Below are 22,183 nucleotides of genomic sequence, written 5' to 3' on the forward strand. Positions count from 1 at the left end.
AAGATGTGTTCATGTTTACTAGTACGCGCATGGCACCGTACTTGTTAATTTAGTTAGTAAGCGCATGTTTACAAGTCTATAAGGCCGATAAAACTACTATCCTTGCTTTGTATAGCTGTCTACTAATTCGCTATTGCAATCGATACTTTGCTTTTCGGGCAAAACTGCAAAATTTTTTTTCTGCGCCAGTCGGTGTGACGAACGCGTAAAAACTGAACGCACGGATGGAACAGTCGGCGCAACGAACGTGCGGATGGAGCAAGAGCCACCTCGATGTCGGGCCGCGTAGGCCGCATCCGGTTATGCTGGCTGTGCCAGTGCTTCAAAGTATAGACGTTGTTGTTCATGCCAACGTGATGTAGTGTTGGTGCGCGCATACTCACGCCTCGTCGGTCTATAAGCGCCTTAACTTAGCTATATTTTTCTGACTTTTGTTAGATCGAATTCTGTATAATTTAATTATTGTAGCATCACCGTGGAGTTCAATTTAACGAGCTTTTACTGTGCAAATGTGTAACACAAGCTGTACAGAACTACGTTACATTCTCTCAGCAGGGGAAAGCAGCCCTCGTTGTCGAACGCCTTGCGCCCACCGCTTCACATGTCGCGCCTCGTTTCTTGCTTGGCGAACATGCTCGGCTGTAGTATACTTCTGTGGCTTACTGCGCAATCCATTAGGCCTCAGGCGAGCGTCTTCCATCACCATCTCTCTTGCTTCGCAGTCAACTGTCGCAACCGGCGCACAAAGTCAGCGACGCAACACCTGCCTTTCTGCCTCTTTCCCTTCTCCACCTGCCGATCCCTCCAAGGTGTTTTTTTTTTTTCGCCACTTGACTAAACATCATGTTTTCTTCAAGGCCATTGTGCGATGAGCCCCTTAAAAATTCACACTGTGTCAATGATATTATTACGATATTATCGGTAGACACCCGAGAGACGAGCCACCGCGAGAACGATGACGAAGTGGGTCTGTGCCCTTGGCGTGAGAAAATGTCGGCCTGGCACTCTGGCTCCAGTCCAGTGTATCATCATCATCATCATCATCAGCCTGGTTACGCCCACTGCAGGGCAAAGGCCTCTCCCATACTTCTCCAACAACCCCGGTCATGTACTAATTGTGGCCATGCCATGTCTGCAAACTTCTTAATCTCATCCGCCCACCTAACTTTCTTCCGCCCCCTGCTACGCTTCCCTTCCCTTGGGATCTAGTCCGTAACCCTTAATGACCATCGGTTATCTTCCCTCCTCATTACATGTCCTGCCCATGCCCACTTCTTTTTCTTGATTTCAACTAAGATGTCATTAACTCGCGTTTGTTCCCTCACCCAATCTGCTCTTTTCTTATCCCTTAACGTTACACCTATCATTCTTCTTTGCATAGCTCATTGCGTCGTCCTCAATTTGAGTAGAACCCTTTTCGTAAGCCTCCAGGTTTCTGCCCCGTAGGTGAGTACTGGTAAGACACAGCTATTATATACTTTTCTCTTGAGGGATAATGGCAACCTGCTGTTCATGATCTGAGAGTCCAGTGTAAATAGCTTGTAAATAGCCTCTTCCGTCTGTGTCTTTTTACACATAACAGTCTGGTGGAGGTGAGCAATCCCCGTCCTCACCACGGAGCTCCGGAGTGGTCGGTACACTGAGCTTGTTACCACGCCTCCCGGTGACGAGACCACCTCTGCAACGGCTTCGGCTTGTCCGACTGCTCCCGTCGTCACGGTTGCCCAACATTGCGACCCTGGTGCGTTCTCTGGCCTGGAGGGACAGGATGTTGACGAATGGATCAAGCTATATGAACATGCTAGCGCTAGTAACAGGTGGGACCCAACCATTATGCTTTGCCAATGTCGTCTTTCATCTCGGCGGCACCCCATGCTTGTCGCACCAAACGCATGACGACGAGATAACCAGTTGGGACAATTTCAAAGAAAAGCTCAGGGAACTGTTCGGCGACCCCATTGGCCACGAGAAAGGCTCTTGCGTCTCGTGTTCAGACATCTACAGAGCCGTACGTTTCATGCATCCTCGACGTCATGGGTCCATGCCGAAAAGCTGACGACGCTATGTCTGAAGCTGATAAAGTGTCACATGTTCTAAAAGGTATCGCCGACGACGCAATTTGCTTGTTTTCGGCAACGTCTCGACAATCGACGCCATCATTAAAGAATGCCGTCTCCTTGAACAGGCTAAGAGCCGCCGTATCACACACACCACATCACACGGCTACCCAACACTGCTGCTACGTCGACATGTGAGGGTCGACCACGTCAGGCTACCACCTGTGATGACGTCACCCGTATTGTTCACTGCGAGCTTGAGGCCGCCTGTTCGCCAGCTTTCGCCGCGACGCCTCCCGATCCGCCAGCAATCACGATTGCGATGATTCAGGTCGTAGTCAGACAGGAATTTGAGAACATGGGTCTGAACTCCGTATGTACAACGTCTGAACCCAATGTTCCCCAGTTCTCTACCGGCCCTCCTCGTCCCCGGCAGTCCTTTTCTGCCATATCTCGCCGCAACCCGTCTGAATGGCGTACCCCTGATGACAGGCCGATCTGCTTCCACTGCTGTTGCATCGGCCACGTCGCTCGTCACTGCCGCAACCGATGGCCACCACCTCCTCGGACATACGCCGCCGCTTATTCCCGCACTTTTGGACCTTCTGTTCCCTATGCCACCCGCCATGAACCCACTGTTGCTGATGCCCCTGCTCCGAACCTTCGCTACAGCCACTCGCCCTCACCTCGACGCCATCAGTCTCTTTCACCCCAACCCCGCCGCTCCTCTTCACCGCCTATCGTCTCCCGGACCCAGCTGGAAAACTAGGCACTGCAGCTTCTGGAGGTGAAGCTGCATTGTCGACCTTGCCCTCAAATTCTCTGCTCACGTTACCAACGAACCGAAACCTTCTTGACGTTGACGGCTATCCTGTCACTGCACTGATCGATACAGGTGCACATCTTTCTATTATGAGTGCTGCCTTCCGACGACGACTCAAAAAGCTCCTCACCCCAGCGTGGGCACGCATCGTCCGTATTGCGGATAGCGGTACTGTGCCTATCATCGGCATGTGTACGGCACGAGTCAGCATTGCCGGCCGCCACACCCCTGTCCTCTTCACCGTGATTGCCCATTGCCCCCACGACTTAATTCTCGGCCTCAACTTTCTCTCCGCGCATTCTGCCCTTATTGACTGCTCTGCCAGTACCCTTCGCCTTGAGTTGCCGATTCTTGCAGAACCTTCTGACGCACCCCAGTGCCGCTTACGCCCCACCGGCTTTCTTCACCTGCCGCCAAAATCAATAGCCTTTATTGAACTGTCGTCTTCCCCACCAGTTCCTGATGGCGAGTACCTCGTCACTCCTCTGCCCGACATTCCACTACATTATGACGTTACCGCGTCTCACACTATACTTACTATTACTGCGAACCGCACTCGCATACCTATCTTTAACTTTGGAGTGGCAAAGCAAATTCTACTGCAAGGTATTTGCCTTGCCAACATTGATTGTCTCGGCGACCATCATGTGGCAGCGTTATCAACCGATGGTTCTTGTGAGCGTCGCAAGCCCCTCGCGCCAACCTTGGGCGCCGATCCCAACATAAAGAAAATGGTTGCGACGGACCTGTCCTCTGCGCAGGCTGGAGACCTTTGCCAAGTATTATCGTCCTACCGAGATCTTTTCGACTTAGACGATCGCCCTTTGGGCCGGACGCTCGCGGTCAAGCATCGGATTCTTACTGGCGATGCTACGCCTATTCACCGACGACCGTATCGAGTTTCTGTGTCAGAACGCTGAGTAATTCAAAGTGAAGTGAACAAAATGCTAGAGAAAAACATCATTGAGCCTTCTTCAAGTCCCTGGGCGTCACCTGTGGTGTTGGTTAAGAAGAAGGACGGCACATAGCGCTTCTGTGTAGACTACCGTCATCTGAACAACATTACTAAGAAGGATGTCTACCCGCTCCCACGTATAGACGATGCACTTGACTGCCTCCACGGTTCCGGCTATTTCTCTTCTATTGATCTGCATTCTGGATACTGGCAGATTGCTGTTGACGATATGGACAGAGAAAAAACCGCATTCATCACACCTGATGGCCTATATCAATTTAAAGTAATGCCGTTTGGATTATGCAACGCCCCTGCCACCTTTGAGCGCATGATGGACTCCTTGCTCCAAGGTTTCAAATGGTCCATATGCCTCTGGTACCTCGACGACGTCATCATCTTCTCGCCAATGTTCGACACTCACCTTGAGCGTCAAACAACTATACTTGATGTATTTCGCAAGGCGAAGCTGCAACTTAACTCATCCAAATGTCGTTTTGGCCACAGTCAACTTACTCTTTTGGGCCATCTCGTTGACGCTTCCGGAGTGCAGCCTGATCCCACCAAAACTCGCGCTGTCCGAGATTTTCCGGTTCCGAAGACAGTCACAGACGTCCAAAGTTTTGTAGAACTATGCTCGTACTTTCATCGTTTTGTTCCAGATTTTGCGACAATTGCTAGACCACTCACTAATCTTTTGAAGAAAGGCGTACAATTCTCGTGGGGCACTTCAGAAGCCGCCGCCTTCTCTCGTCTCGTCACTCTTCTAACCTCACCACCCATTCTCGCCCACTTCGACCCTGATGTCCCTACAGAATTGCGTACAGATGCCAGCGGTCATGGCGTAGGTGCCGTCTTAGCCCAGCGTCACCGTGGCCAGGACCGCGTTATTGCTTATACGAACCGCCTCCTAGCACCATCGGAGCGCAACTATTCCATTACGAAACGAGAGTGGCTTGCTGTTGTCTGGGCGGTTGCGAAGTTTCGTCCTTACCTTTACGGTCGCCCTTTTTCCGTAGTCACTGACCATCACGCTCTCTGCTGGCTCTCATCGCTAAAAGATCTTACAAGCCGGCTTGGTCGATGGGCTTTGAGGCTACAAGAATTTTCATATTCCGTGGTCTACTAGTCTGGCGGCCTGCACCAAGACGCTGACAGCTTGTCACGTTACCCTGTTGACGATCCTGACTCCTCTGATATTACCAGTGCTGCTTGCGTATTCTCTGTATCACAGCTGCTTCATTTCGCTGACGAGCAACGTTGTGACGCCTACATTGGAGCACTCATCAACCGTTTTGAACACTCTCCGGCGGATGCCACTCCACGCCTCTCCGTCCTCCGCGACGGTACTCTGTACCGTCGTAACCTTCATCCGGACGGCTCTGAGTTCCTACTTGTCATACCTAAACACCTCCGCTCAACCGTTCTAGAAGAGCTTCACGACGCACCAACGGCAGGACACATCGGCGTATCTCGAACCTATGACCGTGTACTTCGCCGTTTTTTCTTGCCGGGCCTTGCCCGTTCTGTACGACGTTACGTCGCTGCTTGTGAACTTTGCCAACGACACAAGAAGCCTTCCCAGCTCCCCTCTGGTTACCTACAGCCGCTCGACATCCCTGCCGAGCCCTTCCATCGCGTTGGCTTAGACCTTCTCGACCCATTTCCGGAATCTACATCAGGAAACAAGTGGGTTGCAGTTGCGGCTGACTACGCGACCCGCTACGCTGTAACCCATGCTCTTCCGACCAGTTGCGCAACTGATGTTGCGGACTTCCTTCTACATGATATCATTTTGATGCATGGTGCTCCGTGTCAATTGCTAACAGACCGTGGCCGTACGTTTTTGGCAAAAGTCATTGACGACATCATGCAGGCCTGCTCCATTCAGCATAAATTTACTACCTCCTACCACCCTCACAAACGAACGGCCTCACTGAGCGTTTGAACCTTACCCTTACAGACATGCTATCCAAATACGTTTCAGACGACCACTGTGACTGGGACCTGGCTCTACCCTACATTACCTTTGCACACAACTCTTCCCGTCTCGAGACTGCCAGCTTTTCCCTGTTTTACCTCTTGTATGGCCGCGAACCGACGCTACTGCTAGACACCGTGCTTCCGTCCACCACAGCTTCAACTAGCGCTTATGCCCGTGATGCAATCGCCCGTGCTGACCATGCTCTTCAACTTGCGCGCGTTCGTCTACAAGTCTCTCAAGACAAACAGAAGTGACGCTATGACCTCCGTCATCATGATGTCCATTTTGCGCCCGGCACCCTCGTGTTGCTTTGGTCACCATCGCGTAAAGTTGGCCTTTGTGAGATACTGCTTTCCTGTTATACCAGCCCATATTGCGTGCTCCGCCAGGTGACCGATGTCACCTATGAAATTGTTCTAGCCACGCCCACTACGTCCTCCGGTGTGACACCCAGTGACATTGTCCATGTCAAACGACTGAAGCCCTACAACTCTCCACGTGCCTTGGATATTTAACAGCACCGTGACGGCACTTTTGCCGCCGGGGGGTAGTATTACGATATTATCGGTAGATACCCGAGAGACGAGCCACCACGAGAATGACGACGAAGTGGGTCTGTGCCCTTGGCGCGAGAAAATGTCGGCCTGGTGCTCTGGCTCCAGTCCAGGGTAAATAGCTTGTAAATAGCCTCTTCCGTCTGTGTCTTTCTACACGTAACAATATCTTCGCATTGGCAGTACAGAGCGAAGCCAGCCACGCTTTCGCGTTCACTCTGCCTTCGAGGCTTAGTGTCGCCCGCAGTGGCACAACGCTATCATAGAAAGCGTCGGCAATAGGGAGTGAATGCTTCATCTGCCTCTCACTTCAACATGTCTCCACATTCTTGGATTGTAGTGCGAAATGACACAGACAGAGACTAGAAGCAGACAGGATGAGTACGTGATGTCACACCATCTCAGCTAGGCCACTCTTTGCACACGTGGCAGATTTCTGCTAAAATAGGGCGTGCAGGCTGTGTATGTGCTCAGTCACTCCGACAGCTGTGGGCAGCCACAGCCATGCTAAAGAAGGAGAAGCACACCAACCTGCCCCTTCCTCCCCTCCTCACTTTGTGTGCACTGTAGTTCGTTTCCTTCTCTCCATTTTCCCTTGCTCGCGTGGGAAGACAGCACTCGTCAAACCATCATCCTTCTTGGAACATCCCGACAGGCTTTTGCTTGCACTCAAAGCATACAGTGTATGGGGCTTGATAGGATCGTATCGCACTTGGGCTTTATACGGAACATGACGCTGCCCCACTTTGGCGATTGTGCTTGGTCACGTGGCGCACGATTTGAGAGGTGCGTTCTGAAGCAGCTGCTTGTAATCCAACCACTTGATCATCTGTTTTCCCGGAACTTTCCATTGGTATCTCGGTTTTACTTCGTAGCGGCAGTGAAAATTCGTTACATTGAAATCGTGCATAAACACACTTCGTTATATTGAGGTTCTGTGGACAAGAAATGATAAGAAGTTAAATACTTGGTCTTATCGAAAATACTTTGAAGTTTGTTATATCGAGGTTTAACTGTATTTATTGTACGGTTTTATTGGCTGTGGTTTTCTCAGATCATACAATCTTGCTTAACAAGCCGAAGGGCTATCGCACTTTGCTCATTGAGCAACAAAAGTTGGTAGGCCCAGCTATCTGATCTGTCTGCCCTGTAATGCATGACACCCAATTTTCTTTGCAATGACTTCTTCTTTTTTTCTTTTCTTCTGAAGGCTTGTGAAGCCGGGCAGGAAGGAGTTGTCAGGTTCTTGCTGGAACACAAGATTCGCCCCGAGACAAAGGACATCTACAACCACTCCCCTGAAGAAGTCGCTCGAGTTCTTGGCCACGTGAAGCTGGTTCATCTCTTTGAGAGCATCGTGCCGACAACAAACGGGACCCACTAGATGGATTTCCTTTGTTAGAGCCAATCCCTGCTGACACTTCACCCACGACCATCTATTGTACGATCCTGGTGCTTTGGTAGCACTTACTTCAGCATGCAGTGTACAGGGTTTTATGTTAGACTAGCTTCCAAAGCTTACATCCAGGGGACACATGAGGCAATCCCACGTTAAGCTATAGTTTAGTAGCCTCTCTTGTAGCCAGTGCAAATATTTGTGCTCTTGGATGTGCACTTGCACTGTATACATAGTATTTTACAAAGCTATGTGGTACTTTGTGGTTCTACCAAAGCTTCCAGTACTAGAGTGAATTTATGGCCTCGTAAGTGAGCACGCTGTTAATATTGTTAAGGTTTTATGACTGTACATGAAATGTTGGAGTGACTGTTCTGTACTCAGATTTGCTTGATTCAGTGGCAATGTGTTGATGACGCAAAAGTGATGTGGAGTTGACTGCTCCAGCTGGCATGCTGTATGTGCCAGGGTGCTTTGATGCACGAGTGTATGACTGTGTTGCGTGTTCTATCAACTGCCTCAGTGAATGTGTGATATACTGTAGTTCACAAGTATTAAGCATGCATTACGTCCTTGTACAAATTATTCAATACAGCCTCTAACACTGATCACACACTTAAAGCTTCCATGTGATCTCAATGCCTCGCTTTGCATCAAACCACTACTGAAGGTTTACTTTATTTTTATTTGGATGGAAGACGACTTGGGCTGTCATCATTTTGGTACAGCAGCAAAGAATAAATGTATACTAGCAGTGAAGCGTTATGAAAGCACCTGCTTAACTGCAGGGGAGTTTGGTCAACGCACCATCTAATGAACACACTACATGTGTATTGCCAGATACATGTGTATCTGTTTTTTTTTTCTTCATAAGAACCCATCTGGAAGCATGCCAGTGAGGCATTCATTGTTCTGGATGAAGGGAGAGAGATTCTTATAAAGAGGAAAAGCACAGTGACTGTCTCATTTATGGTAGGCATAATTTGATTACATTACCGATTGTAATAAGTACTGATTTTGAAATTTCACAGTGGTGCTTTGACATATTTCGTATTTGTTTGTTCTGCAATATTGTAATCTTCATTATTGTGCAGTCCCAACCGAAAAAGATTAGCACAAGTGACTGGTGGCCGAAGTGACAAAATTGTAACACGCGGCGCTGTTGTTCACAAGCGTACCTGTAACGAGAGTGCCAGGCGCCTTCCATTCTTCAAAGCAGGGTTGGCCAACAGAAGCCGACTCATCTAATAGCCCACATTTTGAAAGCTATCAGTTGCCTCATTTTTCGGCCGAGCCATGCACCGATGATACTGCACGAGGCTAAAAAACGAGGCATGCTGTTGTGTGCCTCATTTTTCCTCCACCAAGCGATGCACCAAGGAGGGTCTGCACGCGAGCCCATTTATTTATTCTTCGTGCACGGTCATTATCAGCGATGGTAGTTTCTTTACCACAGCCTTGTGCAGTATCGTCGATGCATGGCTTGGCGTTAAAATGAGGCATGTGATGGCTCTCAAAATGCGGGCTATTAGATGAGTCGGTTTCTGCCAGCTACCCCTGCTTTGGAGAATGGAATATGCTTGGCACTCTCGCTATTGCCGCGCTCGGGAACAACAGTGCCGCGCATCAAGATTTTGCTGCTCCAGCCACCAGTCACTTGTGCTAATATTTTCCCACTGGGACTGTACCTAAGTGCTAAGTAGTCCATATACTATTGGTTGCGAGATAGAGCAAAGTCGCCATGTGGCGGGCACTGGCTGAACCACGGATGGTGTGGATTACACCACCGTCTGCTACACTCTATGTGTTTACATGTGTGCATAGGGCATGCATATTTTCAAGACCATTTCTTTCGTGGTTGTAGCAGGCCATAAAAGCCAGTCTTCATTTTTTTACAATGTACGGAAGCATTTAGCCTTGCGTCATTGCGCTGTAGTGAGATAAGTGACCGCCTATATTGGGTGCGCAATGTGTGACTGTCACAACCTCCTTTCACAACGTTTGTGCTAATTTTATTGTTGCTTTGTGTTTCGTATAAACCACAGAATGCAGTGTACTTTGTTCAAAGAACTCAAGTGGTTGCAGTGATACATGAATGCCGGGCCTTAACGACTTGTCACGATGTGTTGATCGCTCTGGCATGAGCGAGGTGGCGTGGATATCACTCTGCAGTAAACAACAAAAAAATTTAGTTAGCAAGCACTCATTATCACGTCACACACTTTATATAACTGCATCATGACAGTCGGGATAATTGCATTACTTTCACTTGTTACGTGGTGGCCTGAGGTGTTCTTTTAATGGGTGGTTCTGATGCCATGAGGGCAAGTTTATTTTGTCTCGCAAATAAATCATGGGCCTTTGTGTTTTGACTCTCTGTTACAAGAAGGCTAAAGTTGGCTAATAATGAGGATCATGTGTGAAAGCAGTTTCTAGATGCTGAGTTGAAACGCACTTAATATAATTTCCTTTATTTTTTTTCAGTGAAGTTATTAGCTGGACAGGAAACTTTGGCCCTTATTAGCTGAAATAAAACAAGAACATAATGATTTATCCTCTCAAATAATTACAACCTTTGCACATAACCTGTGCAAGGACAGCTCTATTCTGAAGTTGTGTATTTTCGGTGTTATGCGCTAAAAATTTCTTGTGAAGCAACGTGACAGTTCTGCTGACGTGCTGTCACTCACAGTGGCCTAGTTTGTTTAATTAAACTCATTAACCGTTTGTCCTTTGCAGCATCTTTGCTACATTGACTTCATTGTACAGCGATACAAAATTTTTATAACCAGTTCAAGATTAGCAGAGAATGCCGTAATAATTAAGTTGCCCAAAAATTTTAGCAGAGCAGATGGAATGCCAGCAAAACGCACACAAAGCAGGTGCCAAATGCACAGGTTTATTGGCTGAGTGCCAGTGCTCTATTGAATGGCAGTTTCCACTTCTTTCAATTCGGCGCATTTCGTGCAAAAATGCAGCATTGGAGGGCAGTCTACAATCAGTTCATTGCAGTGAGCATGCTTCGTTATTACAAAATCGGGCCATATCATTCACAGCAAAGCACCGCCATGTGCATTTCAATGCATGCCACCAACTGCCTACCCACGCTAACACAGCGATGGTGCTGCCACCTGTAGCTCGCAGCAAATGTATGCCAGTTCCTTAATAACCCTTTGCTTACGAATTGGTTTTTTATGTCTATGTGTGCCTGTCTTTCCTTCATCTCTTTGTTTAGCACTGCTTTTCCTCATTAATGATCAACTCAGGTGGATCAGCACAGATTGCACTTAAGATCAGAAACTCATGTTTCAAAGGCACATTAAAGAGAAAAATGATTTAACCTGTATTGGCAACTTCTGCTATGCCAAAGAAGACCCCTTCGTCACCATAAGAAGAAGTTGGAAAAGAAACAAACGAAAGATGGGTTGTGTCTTGAAACGAGCTCGCCTCGATGTCACAGGTTTTGATGTTGTCTGCTTGGGATTAGTTAACTTGATTGATAAAGGCCAACTGCATAGCATTCTGAAGGAGCCACAGGCTACACAAGTTTAAGACCTTTTACCAAGCCACAATGGCCCAAATATGAAAAAAATTAAAGTGACGTTTCTCTTCGCAAGTGCAGGTTATGCGCAAGTGTATGGGTGCCATTTCTATAGCAATTATTTATTTATTTATTTATTTACAGGATACTGCCAGCCTTAGTCTTAGGCCTTGAGCAGGAGTGGACAGTGCGATGTACAGATGGACAAAAAAATTAACAGCAAAAATCATTACAAGAATTCAATACATTGCAACAGACATATTCCCTGATCCGCACGAGCCGCACAGAGCATTCCAACAACAACAACAAAAAAAAAAGTGTTGCAAAAGTTCAATATATTTTAGAATACGGATATTCGCTGAACCGCAAAAGCTGTACAGAGCATATTGATAATGACATCACATACTGAACGACATCACGCATGATCGGTAGGTTGAGCAGCAAAAAATCTACAATTAGTAATGACAAGCAAGCGAAAATAGCACTTGCGTATATTATAAATCAAAAAGAAAAATAATATTTATACATATGTACATATACATATAACATCAAGTCTAAACTTGACGAAAAAGAAGTATATGGGCACTCCAGGCACATTTCTACCATCGACATTGCTGCGATGTTCCGTATAAAGTGCAACGGCAATAACATCGTCCCTGCACACTGTGTGTGCAAGTGAAGGTGTGCGATGGTGAGCCTACGATGGCGGGCCAATCTGACACGTGCAAGGGAGGAAAGCGGGAAGAAAGCATGCCGTCATTCGTCATGCGCTAGGCTCCTCAGGGAGCGGGGTTGGAGAGGGGGCCCAGCGTTGTATGCCGGCAGCAACGTGGTGGGACTCAAATTAAAAAATGTTTTTCTCAATGAAAACACAAACGACTTGTGTTAAAATTTCCATGGCGAAAGGTGTTATTTCTTTCAATGATATCCGCTCTTTTGCTTATTTTTTATGGACCACCTTAGTGTTACTAACGTCTAAACATAGGCCAAAATAGCAATTTTGCCAAATTCAGGCTTTTATTTTGGAGCCTGTGAGCAACACATAGGGGAAAATAAAATTTTAGAAGATAGTAAGCTTTAGAGGCAGTTCCATAAAAGTGATTTCAGGCTTCCTCCTCTGATTTTTTTTTTTTTTAATTTTGCAAGAATGCTAGAATTTGCACATTTTCACCTCGGTGCTAGGAGTAAAAAACATGGTTATTTTGTGAAACTATTTTATAATGAAAGAACAAAGTTCAGACATGCACAACCTCAAATTTTGAAGTAATGTGCATAACGGTCGATTTTTGGTGAAATTGTTTTTTGTACTGCTTTTTGTACCTGGTTTTCCATCATCTTGTGAAATTCGAATGGCACTCACAGGGATAAAAATTGTTTTCCATTCAAAATATTTTGGGGAAATACTGTTCAAGTAATGCTTATATACATGTAATTTTCTCGTAATTATTTAGAGAAATGATTTTTCTCGATCACCACGGGTGGGACAGTTGGCGTGAAATGAGCCAGGAAAGACTTAGTAAAGCACCCACCGAGATATTCTCTCTCTTATTTTTTTAATATACTGCAGGCCCTTCACGGCCCATGCAGGAGTGGTACAGAAATGCAATGAAAAAAAATCATGATGACAAGTCAATACACTGAATGCGGTTAATGAAAGAGTCGATGTTATTGCAACACACAATATCATTAGTTAACTTGTTCCGCTGGGAAATGGCCGACTGAAAAAGGGAATGCTTGTGAAAATTAACACGACTTGGGGGAAGATGGATTGTTTTGGAATGATTTAGTCTGGTTGAGCGTTTTGGAGGATCTTGCAGGTAATGAGAATGTGCTATCTGGAAATAACCATAGTATAATTGATAGATGAATTTTAGTCGTGAAATTCCTCTTCTCTGCGAGAGGGATTTTAGGTTTGCCCTTGCTAGCAGACCTGAGATACTGAACTGCCTTTTGTAGTCTGAATATACAAACCTAATTGCTAATTTTTGTATGCATTCTATCTTATTTATAAGGCATTTTTGATGAGGGCTCCAGATTTGATCAGCGTATTCTAGGCATGGTCTTATTAGTGTTTTGTATGCATTTAGTTTGAGGTGTGGCGGTGCTGCGCGCAGTTTTATTGTTTTTAAAAGACAGCTTGCCTATGGCTTTTTGACACATGGTCGAAATATGAGGCTCCCAGTTAAGGTTAGGCGCGAGTTTAATGCCTAGGTATTTTACCTGGTCGCTTTTGTTGATTGTTGACCTTCCGATCGAATATGTAAAGTCAAGCGGGAGTTTCTTATTTGTGAAAGACATGTCATGTGTTTTTGATGTGTTCAGTTTCATGCCCCAAGTGTTGCACAAAGAGTAAATTGTTTGCAGTGAATTATGAAGTTCTATCTGGTCTTCTTGGTTGTGTACGACTGTGTACATGACACAGTCATCATTCTCAAAATAAAAGGGAAGCAGAATGCAGTAATAATGAAATATAGGGCACTTTGGGGCCACAATACATATGACATGGTGCAGGGAATCTAGAAAGAAGTCATGGTGCCAGCACTGACATTTGCAAATGCAATGCCAGTGTGCCTAAAATTATATACATTGTTGGGGTGGCAAGTTAAGTGAAGATTGGTGCAGCTTTTGTAGTCCACGGGAAAGCCTCGAATGAGGCAGTGCGAGGGGAGGCCTCACTTGAAGTCTGGGAAGCGCAGAGCAAGATTACTTCTGAAGAAAGACTCGGGTCAAAATAAACGGGTGGCTATGCCTAAAAAGCGTTGGCACAGAATGGAGGAAGAGGTAAAAAAAGTTGGCAACCAAGTACTGGGTAAATGAAAGTATAGACCAGGAGTAATCAAAAATAAATTGTCAGAAACAAACAGCGAATTGGATGCAAAGAATGGAAACGAAAAAGACCATAGATATTTACAAGAATGAGGAAAAAGAAATTACGAGGGAAAATCCACGATAACATGAAGGGTAGTATGCCTTGCCTTGCCTTTTGAGCATGCCTTACATTTTGAGGCTCGAGCTGGTTGCCTAAAGACAAAAACATACAGGAGCAAACATTCGTAATAAGATGAGGCATGCGTATGCTGCAGCAAAAATCTGGAGACCACTAAAATGCAAGGGGATTCACCCAGCGAGACCAGTACGTGATGTACAACTTCCAGAAGCGCATGGATTTAAAGTAGGTGAAAGTACCAACCGGTCAGCAGATGAGATAAGCAAATGATGTTTAGAGTATTCGTGGAAAAAAGAAATCAGGGAAGGGGCTCACATGACTAGATACATTACAGGCATAGGCAGTGGTACAAGGTAGATGGAGAAGATTAAAGAGATGTATACAAGAATGCTAGGAGGAAGAGCATTGATAGCATACCTTAGTAACTCAAGCAGTCTAGGTGACAATTTGTTCCTGTCCCTTTTCAAAGGGGATGCCAATAAATCATCATTATTATCTCAGTGCAGTTCTTACTTTCCCTGGTGCACGATTCACTTCACCTCCAGGCGCCTTCCTCTTCTGGTGCTCGCTTCCTTCACGGCTTCAAACATTGCATCGCCAATTTCACTGGCGAGCCATGTGTGCTTGGACGTAAAAATACTGTGAAATCTGTGACGCCAACAAAGATGTACTGGCACCAAGGTTATGGTGCGAAATTTAGACCTTCATTTTCTTATAATCGACCTATTATGAAAAAAAAAATAACAGTTTTAAAAGAATAGTTTCCAAACCGATCAGTATTTCTCTTTAGTGTCCCTTTAAGCCTGTGCCATTGGTTGTACTACATGTTATTTTCTTACTAGGCCATTGGTTTTGTTGAGAATTCGCACCTTAAGTTTACAGCCCAAATGGTGTGCAGTCAGCGCAGACTCCTAGTCATGTTTTAGGACCCGCCGTGGTTGCTCAATGGCTATGGTGTTGGGCTGCTGAGCACGAGGTCGCGGGATCGAATCCCGGCCACGGCGGCCGCATTTCGATGGGGGCGAAATGCGAAAACACCCGTGTGCTTAGATTTAGGTGCACGTTAAAGAACCCCAGGTGGTCAAAATTTCCGGAGTCCTCCACTACGGCGTGCCTCATAATCAGAAAGTGGTTTTGGCACGTAAAACCCCAAATATTATTATTATTATGTTTTAGGCTTAATGTTGCGTAGCTACATCTCCAAAGTTCTGCAAAGAAAGCACAAGTCTCATCTACAGAGCTCTGGAGATGGGGAGGCCTACGAGTGAGCTTTGATCAGGCACTTCTTGGGCTGTCATCTTCCAGCGAGTTGTGCCTCAATTTGTCATTCCTCAAGGTTGGGTACTCTCCTGCCTTGAGGCACTATACCGGAATCAGATGGGCAAATTTAGTGACACTCTGAACGAACATCACTTTCACGGCATGCTGCTAGACAAGAAAGTGCCATTAGAAATTGATGGCAGTGTCAGTTGGTAAATGATCCAGTGCATTACATACTCATTTTAGCCAGTATGTGCAAAATAACATTAACACGATCAATTTTGACGAGCAAAGACCACACAATGTTACATTGAATAAGCAAGCAACATGCTGTGTGTATGATGAAGAAATTGCGGTCACTGACCAGGTCAAGGTGGAAATAACACAGAAAAGGTCCTGTCGCTGCTTGATACGTAGAGACAATGTCTGTGTTATTTTCACCTTGACTTGGTCAGTGACCGCAATTTCTTCACTATCATATTACCTGACCAGATGAGCTTTCGTCGAACTCTTGAGTATATATGCTGTATGTATGTAAGTTTTGACAGTGGCGAAGCGGCGCCTGAAAACGGCACTGATTTCGTTGGCAGAGAAAGAATGGCTAAATTCATAAGCGAGAAGATTAAAATTTTAATCCGCTGATTACTATTTTATTTATGCTTGAAGTACTGCCATTGAGGCTACACACTTTGACGCAGTGAAGCGAGTTCGACCATCGCACTTGTAGGCAGGTGCGTTCTGCAGCAAGTGTCACCAAACCTCTCCGTGCGACAGCCTGCGAACAAGAGTAGCAGTGAAGTGCACTAAAGTGACATAGAATGTGCCCGTATGACAAGCTAATACTAGATGTTAAGCATTCAGAAATGCAGAAAACCCTTCTATTATATATCCTAAGTGCAAATTATTGTTTTGGACTGTCAGAAGTTTGACTTATCTGATGTTCAATAAAATATGTTTCAGAGCAAGACTGTGCGTCGTAGATATCCACACTTGGTCAAGCTTGAGCAGATGTGCTCAAACAGACAACAGACAAAAGTAGCCAGGATCAAGCGGAGGCATTTAACTCCTTCTTTTCCTCACTTTTTACCATCAATGACGGTATTTTGCCTACCATCAGTGATTGTGCGGACAGACTTCCTATTCAGAATATCAAGATTACAGAAGAGGGCGTTTTCAATCTGTTACTTCAAGTTAATATAAAAAAAGTCCCGGTCTTGACAAGATCCCTAATGAATTCCTTTATAGATATGCCGAATGGACATCCAAGTTTTTAACACTAATATTTCAATCATCCATTTCTAGTGGCTCGTTTCCCACTGCCTGGAAGCGCGCAAAAATTGTGCCCATACATAAAGGTGGCCCAACCTCTGGCACTAGCAACTACCGACCGATATTGCTCACGAGCACCTGTTCTCAAATGCTGGAACACATTGTGTCAAAGCATCTGCTCGCCTATTTAGATGAACATAAATTAATTTTTCCAGGTGAACATGGCTTTCGCAAAGGTTTGTCTACCGTCACTCAGCTTATTGAACTTGTGCATGACTTTTCTAGCACAATTAATGCCCTCGGCGAAACTGATATAATATTCTTAGACTCTGCAACGGCCTTTGACAAGGTGTCCCACAGAAAGCTTTTACTCAAAATCAGTGTTACTTTCAAAAATTCTTCCCTTACGCGGTGGTTCACTTCCTACCTTGAACATAGAGATCAATATTTTCAATTGGGACATCAGCAATCTAGTTTATCTCCTGTGGTATCTGGGGTACCCCAGGGTAGTGTCTTAGGGCCCCCTTTTATTCCTAGTTTTCATAAATGATCTGCCAAATGACATCACTACCCAAATAAGAATGTTTGCCGACAACTGCATATTGTACAAGAGAATAGAGTCGCCAGGTGATCAGGCTGACCTTAATCTTAACTTACAGAAAATTAAGAACGGGTGTGATAGGTGGCAAATGCAGCTTAACCCAACTAAATCGGTTTTTATGTCCATCTCTAGAAAGACCGATAATTGAGTACGCAAACATAGTATGGGATCCCTACACCCAATGTAGCTGTCTAAAACTAGAGAAGGTCCAGCGCCTTACTTCTAGGTTTAGATTCAATAAATACCGCCGTTTTCACTCTCCGACTGAATTATATAAACTTGCAAAGCTTCCACCTCTGCAAAAACGTACGGAGTATGAAAGGCTTAAATTCCTGTTCTTAGTAATACATAACCATGTCAAAATAACATACAAGTACTTCCAAATCAAGACACAGGAAACATCACGGCACAGACACAGTATGTATATACCTCCTTCCACAGTGCACAATGACTGCTTCAGGTATAGTTTTTTTCCCAGGGCAATTCAGCAGTGGAACTCCTTGTCTGACTCAATTGTCCAAATAAAATCAGTTAATGCATTCTTGAAAGCAATACATTGCCTTATGTACCCTGATGCACCCTGATGTTCTGTAGCTATATTGTGATATAATAAGTCAAAATGTGCTCTGTAATTATATTGTTAATGTGTTTCATATCAGCAGTGCTACTTCATTTTCTTTTTTCTTCTTTTTAGTGCATTGTTCAATCGCACTAATGCACTTCTCTGTTTATGTATGTTACATCCACTCCTGTAATAGCCCGTCATGGGCTGACAGCATCAATAAATAAATAAATAAGACAGACCTGGTTGTCATGAATGAATGACACAGTGAAGCTGCCTTGCAGCGGTGCATGTCAAGGTGCATGGCAGTGCGAATGTAAAACACTGATACGCTTTCAACATTCGTGGCCCATGTTTCCTGAGCCCCCAGTCCTAGCTGTTATTACTCTAAAGCCAAAAGGTAAGCCTTCTCTGAATTAAGCAGCTTCAAAAAAATAATAATAATAATTGAAAGCATTTTGTGTGTCGACAAAGGAGCGTTAAGGTTCATTTGAGGTAAAAAAACATTAAACCAGAGCTTCAGTGGATGTTTTCAGCCTGGACGAAGAGAGGCCCTCAGTCTTGTGGTATTTTCTGTGCTTTGGGCCTCTATTGTTCAGGTCCAAGGCACACCCTCCCACTGCCTGGGTGCTGCTTTACTGTTGGGGTAAGTCCATGATACAGGGAATCTTACTCGTTGCATAAAGGGCATTAAAGTGTGGGGTGTATGGCGTGTGGGGATATGTGTTATGTTTGTATATAGTTGTCTCCATGCCACTGCTCTTTCTTGGGTCTGGTGTGGTGACAGGTAGGTTGCATTGAGTTGGCGGTGTTATACTGTAGGGGCACTGGCTTGGAAGATGGTCTGGAGCACTCTTCCTGCGGCGCTCGGATGGCATGAGCTTGGGCTACGGCGTGTGCATGACGATTTCCTGGAGGGACTCGTTGCCTGGCATCCACAAGGTGACGACGTTGGGTATTTGGTCATTGTCTTCAAAGATGCAGCGCGTGATAGAGGATATTCTGCCTCTACTGTAACTGCAGCAGGCTGCTTGCAAGTCGGTAAGGATGTGTGAATTGCTCAACTTTACTGGAGACAAGGGTGATGGCCACTCCCCTCCGTTGTCTCCTGCACTACGCTGGTCATCATTCCGCTGTACATCTGGTATATTATGCGATATCGTTCCTGGAGACGTCCTGCTCTTGCCCTCTTGCATCGTGCGTGGTGCTTTGGGAGGTGCATGGAATCTTTCAAGCGCAACCTTCCACTGAAATTCATGATGGCCATTTGTTTGTGGCAGCTTTCCCACGTGGGAGTATCCTAGGTGTTTGAGCATGTGCCTGCCCATTGATGTAGGGGCTAACCGATCTACTGGACTTGTTACGTGGGCGCCTATTATTTCTTCAGCCTAATTGTGGACTCCCAGGGCTTCAAGTTTGGTTGCAGCTGTGTTCAGAGGTTGACTCTGTGCTTTCTGTAAGAGTACGTCTAATTGGCCTTTCTCCTCGGGGCTAAGGGTAAGTTATGGTGTCAATTGCAGTTGTTTTTGTCATAAAATTCTCTATCTAGTAAGTAAAACAATTTGTGAAATTGTCGTTAATCTTGGGTGGTAATTTTAAGGCTACTGTGGGCAATTTGCTTGCAGTAACACTTACTATGGGCTTATTTTTGGTATTTTAAATTATGTCTCTTATACAGTGTTCTAAATATAGCCGTCATAGTGTTCAGAGCTGAAGCCATTGCCATCTGACAAATTTGTAGTGAGAGTGTTGGGATAGTATAACATAAGAACTACTAGGAAGCCTGGAGCAAACTCGCAACGAGAATTCCATCTACTATTCATCATTCCCATGCTGGTTGCACTTTCATACTGGCTGCTTTTGCAGAGAACAGCACTTGTAAATGAGACTGCAATGAAACATATATTATGAACGGTTCTTCATCACTCAAAATGTTTTTCACGGCCACGGATTTGTGTTGTGTTGAGGTATCGATGGCAATGCGTGGGCATGAACAAAATGTTGTTGGTAGTTCACCATACTGAAAATCCAAAACACTGTGGATGCACAAGTTCATAAATTGTGAAGCGTTCATAAGGACCTACAGCACATGCAAAAAGAATGGTAAAAGGAACCACACCTTTCAAGAAGGCTCAACCAGGGAGAAAACGTAAATACTGCATTGCTAGCACCAAACTCAACCTTAAAAATCAGTTGCAGATATAGTAGGAACATATTGAGTGTGTGTGTTAGCAAGCACTTGTAAAAAATGATGCTGAATTGCAAACTTTATTTGCCAAGTAGAAAAGTTTAAATTAGCGATATGTAATTAACTGCAGGTACAGACATGGCAATGATGTGCTAGTTTTTATTGGCATGCAGGGTAATGACAGAAAGAAGAGCATATGACTTTTACCCAGTGTTTGTGAAACTGCTTTATTACTTGTGTAACAAAACCAGGCAGTTTCTATTGGCTACTTGCACCGACGTCTGTATCGACAGAGCAACGTTTTCCAGCATTTATTAGTGTAATTTACGGACGCCGTTTCACCCACTGTTGTATTCATTGTGAACAATAAACGTGCTTCCGAACGCCAACAGTGAATGCTTTCAGCACTAGCAATGATTGCATTTGTGCATGCCCCGACGCAAACATGTGGCAGTGCCCAATTTGGAAGTGCCCTTTGTAACACCACCTCTAAAGTTGCAAACATAGCCACCCTCTTCTGTTTATATGGCGAGCTGACCTACCGAGTTGGCGAGTTCCTGAAATGCTGCAGGAGGGCCGCGTTTTTTGTAGAATGGCTTCCACTCGATTCACCCACCGCTCATCACGGGCGGAGCGTCGCTCCGACCACCGACGAGCTATAGGGTCAGCCACCCTCGGAACAAATAGGAAAACATTTGCCGCTCGCTCCGCAAAGAGAACACTTACACGATTTAGCGAGGACGATAGCCTTGGGAGTAACTATGTTGGTCGTACGCGGATAAATGAGACTGAACGCAGGGCTACGGCTAGCGATAATCGAAATTTATTAATTTATTGAATGCTGAGGGTTGGTTCTGCGGGCACACCTTGCTCTTTGCGTGGTCTGTTGCCTTTCCGCAGGATCCACACACCTTCGGTACCCCTTAATTTCCATTTACCTTTTCAAGCGCGAATAAAGTATGAAGCTCACGGCGCTTTTTTTTTCCAGTTTCAATATGCGATTTGCCGATTTCGGGGCATTAAACGTTGTCGAAATGTTTACCTTAGCCACGCTTGGTAGAAACGTCAACTTCGGTCCCTCTGGAAGCGCGAGCAGTTAGCGAGAAACGAAAAAAAAAAAAGAAATAAACGAGCACGAATGGCCTACGTATGTCGATAATGCATATATTCGTAAAAAAAAAAAAGAAAATAGAATTTCAACCCGGGTTAAGCAATGCCTAACGCTTGGAACCACCTGGAACATTCTGACGCAATGCACAACGGTTTTCAATAACCAAATATTGCCGGATCGACGCTTTAGCCTCTGCTACGCGTTAATTCCTGCCTCATACGCTTGAAGAGCGGTCCGAAAAAAATGTTTTGGAACGGCAATCTTTTGTTCTGAAGCCTAACCAGGCCACAGAGCAGAATAAAAACACAAATAATAAACGCACGAAGTGGGCCTGCAACCCCGACGCGCAGCTGACGTCACAGATCGGAATTTCCCAACAGCCACAGTGCACCCGCAGACAGAAATCCTCCGCGGTGCGACCTGATGCGCAGCTTTACTATCTCGCAGTTATATTAAAAAAATGTTATTTAAGAAAACAGTAAAATATAAGAAGAAAAAGAAAATATATTTTTTACGAAGCTAATTTGAAGAAAACAAGAGTTTGTTTCGCATGATATTAAGAACTACATTTCTTCTTGGCGGAGAGCTACAAACTGGAGCGCGGGACTATATAAAGCCATGTGACGTTTTTCTCGGTGGAACTTCTCGCAGAGACGTGGGTTGCAGCACACGGCCGCGTGTCTGCGATAAGGTAAGCTTACGACTTGGTTTCGCCTGCCTGCTTACCTGAGTGCAGTACGTTCAGTTCTCTATGGACAATCATGGTAGCCGTTGTTGAAACTGCCGGCGGTCCGTCTTGTATGATCAACACACAAGAGCTTCAGAAGATCGTGAACAGCACCTGGCAGAAATGGTTGAGGCGGAAGTGCGACTTAAGAATGAATGTCCTCGTACGAGCCACGTATTCAAGGGCGAAGGAGGAATTGGAGCGCAAGCGT

At 45.4% G+C, this 22,183-nt stretch overlaps 1 protein-coding gene across 7 annotated transcripts in view; it reads left to right on the forward strand.

Moving 5' to 3' along the window:
- The window catches only part of LOC142588518 (L-asparaginase), a 108,800-nt gene that overhangs the window by 79,217 nt on the left and 7,400 nt on the right, over window positions 1–22,183 (forward strand). For all 7 annotated transcript variants that reach the window (XM_075700341.1, XM_075700338.1, XM_075700339.1 and 4 more), the window contains one exon: window positions 7,581–21,936. In XM_075700341.1, the coding sequence (XP_075556456.1) occupies window positions 7,581–7,754 (174 nt within the window). In that variant the 3' untranslated portion in view covers window positions 7,755–21,936. The remainder of the gene's footprint in view (window positions 1–7,580; window positions 21,937–22,183) is intronic.

Source organism: Dermacentor variabilis, chromosome 7 (assembly GCF_050947875.1).
Source record: "Dermacentor variabilis isolate Ectoservices chromosome 7, ASM5094787v1, whole genome shotgun sequence".
NCBI classification, from domain to species: Eukaryota; Metazoa; Arthropoda; class Arachnida; order Ixodida; family Ixodidae; genus Dermacentor; species Dermacentor variabilis.